This window comes from Phalangium opilio, unplaced genomic scaffold (assembly GCF_054372755.1).
Source record: "Phalangium opilio isolate 3A_F unplaced genomic scaffold, DU_Popi_V2 ptg000013l_1, whole genome shotgun sequence".
NCBI lineage: Eukaryota > Metazoa > Arthropoda > Arachnida > Opiliones > Phalangiidae > Phalangium > Phalangium opilio.
This window is the reverse complement of record NW_028324148.1, coordinates 4,519,881-4,528,774: the sequence shown is the minus strand read 5'-3', so window position 1 is coordinate 4,528,774 and position 8,894 is coordinate 4,519,881. Positions and strand designations below refer to the sequence as shown.

At 37.5% G+C, this 8,894-nt stretch overlaps 1 protein-coding gene across 1 annotated transcript; it reads left to right on the top strand.

Moving 5' to 3' along the window:
• Positions 1-4,614: 4,614 nt before the first annotated feature.
• Positions 4,615-7,386, top strand: LOC149707878 (putative ATP-binding cassette sub-family C member 13). Its single transcript, XM_089862484.1, has 7 exons — positions 4,615-4,892; positions 5,017-5,435; positions 5,491-5,628; positions 5,701-5,838; positions 6,199-6,257; positions 6,327-6,629; positions 7,218-7,386. The coding sequence occupies exons 3-6, from the start codon at positions 5,611-5,613 to the stop codon at positions 6,559-6,561; spliced, it is 450 nt and encodes a 149-aa protein (XP_089718610.1). The 5' UTR covers positions 4,615-4,892; positions 5,017-5,435; positions 5,491-5,610; the 3' UTR covers positions 6,562-6,629; positions 7,218-7,386.
• The last annotated feature ends 1,508 nt before the right edge of the window (positions 7,387-8,894 follow it).

The following is an 8,894-nucleotide window of genomic DNA, read 5'->3' as shown; positions in this document are numbered from 1 at the left end:
TCCGATTAGCGGAAAATTTTCCGCGAAGAGGGAAATTTTCCGGAAAAATTTCCGGAAAATTTTCCGCGTTTTATTTTTCCGGAAAATTTACAACCCTACCCATTTCTAATTCTAAAATTGTTTTTAACCAAAAAATATAAATGCTTTTATGCATATAAAATAGTTGTTAAATTAACTTTTTTGGCACAAATATTAGTGCCAAATATTATGAGATTTTTGTATGGTTTAGGCCGGGTCACCTTACAATAAATTTAGCTAGCCTAGGCAAAACGTTTTATGGCAGGGGCCATCTTGTTTTCTCTATTCGGAATACGTCAATCGCGTCTGTATGACCTATCCCCACGGAATCCAATGGGAAAGCGCAGAGCAATGTCGGACATGAAAGGGGTGGGGCTTATTTGTCCACTAACACCAGCGTAAGAGTAGAAGCGTAAAATGTAGTGACTTAGGCATTATTATAGTAAATTAATTCTTGCCACAACCCACCAATACACCTAAAAATAAATTCATTCAAAATTTACAACGGCCTTACGAGTTTCTAAACCGGGCTTTCACGAATGAGGGGTGATCTTATTGGTTCGCTTAGAAGCGCAGAGGCAGAATTTTAGTGTCAGAATGTTTTCAGCCAATGGAAAAATGTCACCTTTGAGTTTGTATTTCTGTTCACTAGATGGCGGTTGCTTCATTTTGTGTCAGAATGTTTTCAGCCAATGAAAAAATGTCACCTTTGAGTTTGTATTTCTGTTCACTAGATGGCGCTTGCTTCATTTTTAATCTGCCCCTTAGCGGGCGTATATATATGTCCAGCTTGTTTATTTTATTTTTAGGTCTATAGGGGTATCTGGGCTCGATTAGAGATTTAATTTTAATTAAAATTTTTCAGGTCGCAGCCGGGAATCGAACCCGGATCGCTCACGCAGTAGACAGACATTTTACCACTGAGCCATAGAGACTTGATAGAAACCTCGAGTTTTTATTATTTATTTTTATCTCTAAAATGTCGGGGTGATGTGGGGTGGGGTACCTCTTAATCTGTGGGGTCGGAAACTTTTGAATTTTTATCTGTGGGGTCGGATACTTATGAATTTAAATGTTTGGGGTTTTTATATTTATTTCCTTTTTATTTATGTGCTAATTAAATAGATAACGATTTTCCCCGTTTCCTACCGCGCTCCTCATGTGTTTCGTTCTCGTTCGGTAGCTATCGCCATATATGTTATGTTTGACTGAAACGTTTTGGCGGTTAATTCAAATGTGGGTTTAGATAGAGCTAAAATAGTGTTAAATGAGCGTTATGCGTTTGATCCTTTTAGCCTTGCTATAGGTAATTCGAGGGGATAATCACTAAAATGGGTAATCACTATAACTAAACTTTCTCTTTCAAAAGTTTCTGGGCATAAGTCCTTGTTAGAAATTTATAAGATGCGATAAGTATGCATCGGCATAAGCCTATGTTGTAAACTCATCCAGGGGATTATCACTAAAACTATCTGTTCTTCGATTCGCCGGAATATTAGAATTACAGCATAAGTAAATTTATACGGTTATAATTTTATCACTGTTTAGAGTAGGGCATCGAGGGGCTATTAACTCTGATTTTATGCACGGTAAATCATTTAAGCATTGTAAAAGATACCGCTATTCACTCATTGGGGTAAGTTATAGAGGGGTTATGCCGCCAGGATATTTTTACAGATAGGCAAAGGAGGATTTGGGGACCCCTTTTAAAATTTCAAGAAAATAATTTTGTTGCACAGCGTCGATAATATTAAATTAACAACCATTTTTATCATATTTTTTACAGAGAAGTCTAATATATTAAAGTTCAGTATTATCAGACAATAGACATATTATCATATAAACTACAGTTTGCGAAAATAATATAAACACGGAGTTGGAGAGAGGGGGATTTTCAGTTAAGCCCCCTATGCGGTTACTGTGCACTGTCGATGTGGTGAGGAAAAGGGAAATCGGTTTTCCAAAAGGAGTCTAACCTCGAAGTTTTATGGGACCAGAAGGAACGGGAGAGAAGAAGGTTAGGTAAAGAGCGCGAAACAAACAAGATGACCCAAGGGCTGGGCTCATAATTTTAGACACATCGTAACGAATAGAAAATTTCTGTGACTAGCCCCTCGATGTGCTACCTTTAAGTGTGATATAATGATTACTAGTAATCCTAACTTCAATTCATTTTCTTCTGATATAATTATAATAGTACGACACTAATAGGAAACTTGCGCACCTTTTAACAGTGCAAAAATGATTAATCGTAACGCATAAGTAAACCCTTAATTGAAGTACAGAAAATTAGACTGATTGTTCCCTCGATCCGCTGTGCTAAAATGATTTCCCGTAATCTGTACATCAATAATTTACCTCCTTTTATAATTGTAATAGTGCGACACAAACAGAAAACTTGAGTGAGTTGCCCCAATACCTAAACGTTAATTGAAGCACAGAAATTCCAAATGATTAGCCCCTCGTTTCCCTGACCTAAAAAATAATTACCTGGGCCGTAATCCTTACGTTCATAAATTTACTTATGTTAAAATTGTAATACACTGTATTAAATATGTAAAGATAGTAGATACTTCCTTTTGCTTTTAAAATTATTTTCACTTTCTGGAGAAATATACGTAAATTCTGGGATCGAGATAAACACCGCCTTAAGACCATGGAAAAAATATACCATCAGTATATACTTGCTATTGCATTTAAAGTTAACCTCGATTTCGTTGAATGTTTAAATAGAGGAGCGGGATTGATTGCGTAAAATCCTTATTGTCGACGGGTGAGAGAAATTTAAAAGGGAGAGCTTAACACCTTCCATTATATTAAGGCAATCCAATAATCGTTTCTTTCGCTTTAGATATATCGAGAAAACGTAATCACAATCAGTAACCTCACTTGTACAATTAGGTGAAATGCTTAAACTTACTATTACAATCTCCATCCATGTAAAAAAAGAGCGAAAAAATCACCTTACCACATTCCTCATTCATTCACTGTTCCTTCAATGACGAACCAAAGCTTTTACGCTACTACTACTACGAGAATGACAACAGGGCAGGTCAAACTAAGAGCCTGAACGTAGATGTAGTACATCAAACGATGTGGCTAAAAATCAAAAAGCGAGATAACTTTTCAGGCTAGTCAAAAACTTAAAACACGAGTGTGTTAACCCATTACCCATTTTGTAGAATATTGTAAAAATCAGATGCCAAAAGGTTCATCATTCTTGTGAAACTTTGTCTAAAGTAAATTGCCTTGTAGACCTAGATCAGAATATTGTAATAATGGTATTTTTATATTATGGAAACCTAATTTCGGGGGCCCTCTGAAATTTACGGGTAGGCTGTAACCTACCCAGCCTACCCCCTGGCGGCGCCACTGTCTTCGCTTTACAACCATTATTAAGTTAATTATAAGTTAAAATTCTCTCAGATGAAAGTAATTTTGACTTTTGAGATATTCGAATAGTTTGAATATGTTTAGTTCTTGGTGATCGCTTTCGTAGTGAATACGTGTTTCGTTTTCCCTTGACGTGTGATTCGCAGGATTCTTTCAACGTAGCCTAGAGAGAATCTATCCACTCTTACTAAGCATAGGGCAGACAATTAGGCACGTGACATGACCCATTCTCCAGAAAATAGTAACGCTAATACTTCCAGTTTAATCAAGTTGCTCGATGGTTTTAAGAACCGTAGATAATAAAGAAAAAATTGGCCACATCTATTTTGAAATAATCAGCGATTGCGTATTATCAAGATTTTATTTATATAATCAGGAATACCGACAGATATTTTACACGATAGTTGTACTTATTCCTGAAATAACAATCGTAGAATTATTATCTATAGCCCCTATCGTGAAATTTAACGCTATAAAATTGGTGGAATAAAAGCGCTGAAAGCCAAAAGCCTGGAATGTTGTTTTTGACGAAGAACACTTGCGTTATCCAAGGTCTGCAGTACAGAGGATTGTATGTACTTTCTCTACGTCAGTCACTGTTTATTCCATAAAGTTGAAAACATCATTACATGCTTCGAAAACGGAGAATTTAGAAAAACACTAATTTGTTAATAATTAATCTTGATGGTGGATTAATTTTTAATTAAGACCATGAGTAGCTAGTTTGGGGACCTGCTCAGGCCCGAATTACTCTTTATCCAAAAGTAGGCGCGTGACAATTAAAGACGTCGGACTCTTTAACAAAGATACGAGCCCACCCATAAGATTATAGTGCCATGAAATGAACAACGTCACTAAAAGGCTCATGGTCAGGAGCCCAATTGTTTAATCCTGTACTGATTATCTTTCCAAGAAAGGGGAGCCGCTATCTTGGCTTTTGCTATTCTATACAGCCTTGATATTTTTTAATTCCCCGTTATGTGATACGTTTACTCAATTTTAAATAAAGGCTCAGATTCATTTCGGATTAGACTATCTCGGGAAGGATAAATTTTTATAAATAAATTTTACTCTTTTTGGTTGTTATCAACGATGCCGTATCGTCATGAGATTATTATAAAGACTTTCCTACTAATACTAAGGGCAATTTTTCATCTAGAAAATGTACAGTTCATAAAAACGTACGACGGGTTTCAACGCCTAAAGTCTGGTATTTTGTTATTCGGTACTCTGATGTAGACGAATTTGTTCTGAAATACACTTGTGTTTTGCCAGCCAGCTAGCTTCAAGGCCTTTTAATGTATGGTTTGATGGTTTTACGATATCAACGCTACGGTTTATTTGGACGCTCGATAACATCATAGCAACTAGTTTGTTAGACAAATTTCTCAAGTTTTTTCGAGGAAATATTTAATTTAAGTATTATTCATCTTCAAGTGGATTCATTTATTCTCGACAACTTTTGCGAATCTCCATTTTGGGTATGTTACTTGTTATTTATTTACTTTACCAGGAATCTGTTAATGGCATTTATAGCCAAAAAAATATGGGTTCAAAATTTCATCTTGGTGTTTAATAATTTAACCAACACGTTATTTTAATCAGGACTCCAATTTGACATGGTACACGGATGATCCAGACTTCACTCCTTGTTTTCAAAAGACCATCCTGGTCTGGGTGCCGTGCGCGATACTCTGGTTGTTCCTTCCATTGGAAATCACGTTGATCACCAAGTCGGAGCGACGAAGCGTCCGTTGTTCTCATCTTTCAATTACGAAAACTGTAAATCCTCTTACACCTAACGAGTACAGAGCAAAATTCCAATACTCATTGTTGTACTGTACATCTGCAGTAGCAGGATCCACTGTAATATCTAAACCTTAGGCACTAGTTTTGATTTGTGTTTTCAGCTCTTGGTTTTGTTACTGGCCGCAATTAGCGTCTTAAACTTTGCTAAACAAATATACTACGGCGATTTTCAAGTCGTTGAAAATTTGGCAGTCGTCCTTCAATTTGGAACTTACGTAAGACAACTTACAAAGTCCACGATGTTTTGATAAAAAAAGTCTCGTCTTGCAGATCTTGGCGTTATTCCTCATAATTTACGGCAGAGGGGGTGGCACGGTGTTGTCCGGAATCCTGACATTGTTTTGGTTCCTCTTAACACTAACGAAAACTATCACACTGAGATCCACCATCATGAAATACTATTTACAAGTAAGCCAAGGTTTCTTTTGCATTTTATAATAATAATATTACGGCAATATATAAAAATGTGTATTATTTCAGAACGACAAAGATGACTATTTCGGATTGGTAATTGAGTCGGTAATTTACCCTTTAGTGGAAATTACCCTCGTATTACACACACTGAGTGACGCCTCTCCGCACTACGAAAAGCACACTTACGCAATCGAAGTCAATGTGGTAATACTTCATCTATTTTATTTATGTAACATAAGTTCGATACTGGTGTCTAGCAGCTCGCTTGTTTTTCTCGATTTAGCTCTTAGTAAAGTTTTAGTGTCATACATAATAACAGAATTGCGTACAGCTAATAGGAACCATTGTGCCCGCATATGTCACATGGTATTTTCTAAGCTAGTTTTGTGGGTAGGCCTTGAATACTATCCGTCACGCCTCCTAACTCTGACGTATTTTAAACGGTGCTAGTTTCTTGGTTTGTAGTAACGCGCGGTCAGGACAGGTCGCTCCTATAAGCTGATTGTATGCCTGTTATGAACCATATGCACTCAAAAAAAAGATGATTATTTTCAATATCTTAAGAAATCGAGGGAAGAAGATGCATCGTTTTGTTCACACGTGGTTCATTCATGGCTTACTAGGTAAATTTCTTCCCGTTCTTGAGTTCTTATATATTACCCTTACAAGAATAAGTTTTTAACGAATTGTAGCACCCTGTGGAAAGGCTGGAAGAAAAACTTTGAGCCACAGGATGTGTACGGCTTGAATGAAGCGGAGCGAGCGCTGATTGTCTCGCGCATTTTCGAAAAACACTGGAAGCCCAAAGATGAGACCAAAAATGACGGCGATGAAATGGAAATGAAAAAATTTTCTGAAGAACGAAACTGCATCCAACATCAATGCAAATCCATCGCTTGGCCCTTTTTGAGGACAATCAGGCCTTGATTAATTGCTGGAGTGGTATTTCAAGTTCTGTCCGACGTAGTGTCAATCGGTCCTGCCCTTTTGACAGGGTAAACAATTTCACTTGTTTTACCGGGTGAAAATCTGGGAACAAGTCCTTCAGTCTCCCCACTTGTTAAAAGGAGTTATCCTACGCGGTATAACCCGGTTTCTCCTTTCCATCAAAACTTGCTGAGGCTAACGGTAATATTTGGTATAGGGCGCTATTGGTCAGCTGTGGGGGCCACCACCCCTCTATACCTTGTAAACAATTAAGCAACAGACTTTAGTGTGGCGTCCCTTCATAGACAAAGCTTATATTATATAAAATACCTTTTAAACGTCATAAGTGATTATTTATGGGAAATCAAGAATATAAGATTAAATTCTAATAAAAAGAACGAGATTTACATGGTTTTCATTTAAAGCTTCATTCGGATATTTGCTAGTACTGAAGTGTCGAGAAAGGTTCAATCGCATGAGCAATAACATTTTCGGTTTCTTTGGGTCACATATGTTAACCTAAATGTTTTCGTTCTTCTGAACATTCTTAAAAACCGATTCTAATAGAGATTTAAATTGCAAGTAGTTGGCCACGCTGCAATGAATTAAGTACACTTTGGAACCGAGATAACCAGTTTAATCACTTGTGTTTACAGTTCCATTATTGATTACTCAACGAGCGAAGATCCTTTGTGGAAGGGGATTTTCTACGCTTGCCTTTACGGTTTGGCCGGTCTCGCGCAATCGTTGTTGCAAGAAGGCAGCGCCATTTTCCACACCAAACTAGGACTGAGACTCAAATCCGCCACCATGCACGTTCTGTACAAAAAAGCAAGTTAATATTTGTCGTGATAATGGGACGCCAGTTCATTAATGAGATTCGTCGAAGCAGACATTTCGCTTGACGAGCAGCGATCGACGGGACCTGACAATGGGGGAAATACTGAACACGATGTACGTCGACACGAACAGATTCCAAATTCTTTCGCTGCAACTGGGCCTCTTGTGGTCGGTCCCGGTACAAACAGTACTGTGTTTCGCCTTCATGTACCAAGAACTGGGCTCTTCAGCCTTTGCTGGCATCGTACCTATTGTCGTTCTTCTTCCCCTGAACTATCTCAGCACCAAGAAATGCAAAGAACTGCAGGTAAATGTTATCCACCTAAAACACCAATAGACCGCAATTTGAACCATACGCTTAACTACAATATCATGACCAATGAAGATTCTGCGAATGGTTTCTTTAATTATCTCATATATTAGATTGAGTTGATGAAGCTGAAGGACAGGCGAATGAAAATGATGAGCGAAATCTTGAACGGAATCCGCGTCTTGAAGTTGTACGCCTGGGAGAGATCATTCCACAGAATCATTCTTGAAATCAGGAAGAAAGAAATTGCACTCTTGAAGAAACAAGCCCTCTTCCATGCAATAAATATGTTCATAACTGGTCTCATACCTGTTTTGGTACGAACGTAAAAAATTACAAGAATTTGATTATTATTTTCGATAATGGGGGAACATAGAGGTGTAAAGATTTTAGTTCCGTATCAGTTTCTTCTCCAACTTTCTCACTCGACTCAAAAAGGCGGATGTCCCCGAAATCTCCACGCTTTCGATAGCCCAGGACTTTTAGGGTTTGACCTAGAACATTTGAACATAAAGATGAAAATTGGTACATGTGTTATTTTCGACCCAACAAAAAATATACCTAAAGTCCCCTGCTGTAGAGCGCGACCTTTCGCCGCCATCTTGGAAAACGGCCGCCGGGAATGCCAGCTACAATGTATGGCACATTCTTCTTCAAAAATTATGAAAATTGGTACACCTTGTGACTGGGACCACATGAGCATCATAGAAAAATTTTACAGCTCTGTGTTCGATAGTTTGGTCGCCATATTGGAAAATGGCCGCCGTGAATGCTAGGTACAGTATATTTCACTGTTTTGTTGGAAAATTATGAAAATTGATAGGTATTATAATCAGAGCTGTGTAAACCTCATAGTAAAATATTGAAGCCATTCATGAGATAGTTTGGCCGCCATGTTGGAAAATGGCCACCGGGAATGTCATTTAGATACAGTATATTATTCTTAAATTATGAAAATTGGTAACAACTATGTTGAAGGCCGTCTAAACATCATTATTGAATATTGAAGACCTGCTACTGATAGTTTGGGCGCCATCTTGGAAAATGACTGCTGGAAATAGTAAATATATTTCAAACATAAATCTTTTCGAAATTCATATATTGTGTAAGTGATTTTCATTAACGTAATAAACACCAAAAAATAGCCACCTCCAAGTCGATATTATTGACGCCATCTTTAAAA

Coding starts and splice junctions, on each gene's coding strand:
- LOC149707878 (XM_089862484.1), top strand. Junction 5,839..6,198: donor ACGCAATCGAAGTCAATGTG/GTAATACTTCAT, acceptor CAATATCTTAAG/AAATCGAGGGAAGAAGATGC. Junction 6,258..6,326: donor GTTCATTCATGGCTTACTAG/GTAAATTTCTTC, acceptor AACGAATTGTAG/CACCCTGTGGAAAGGCTGGA.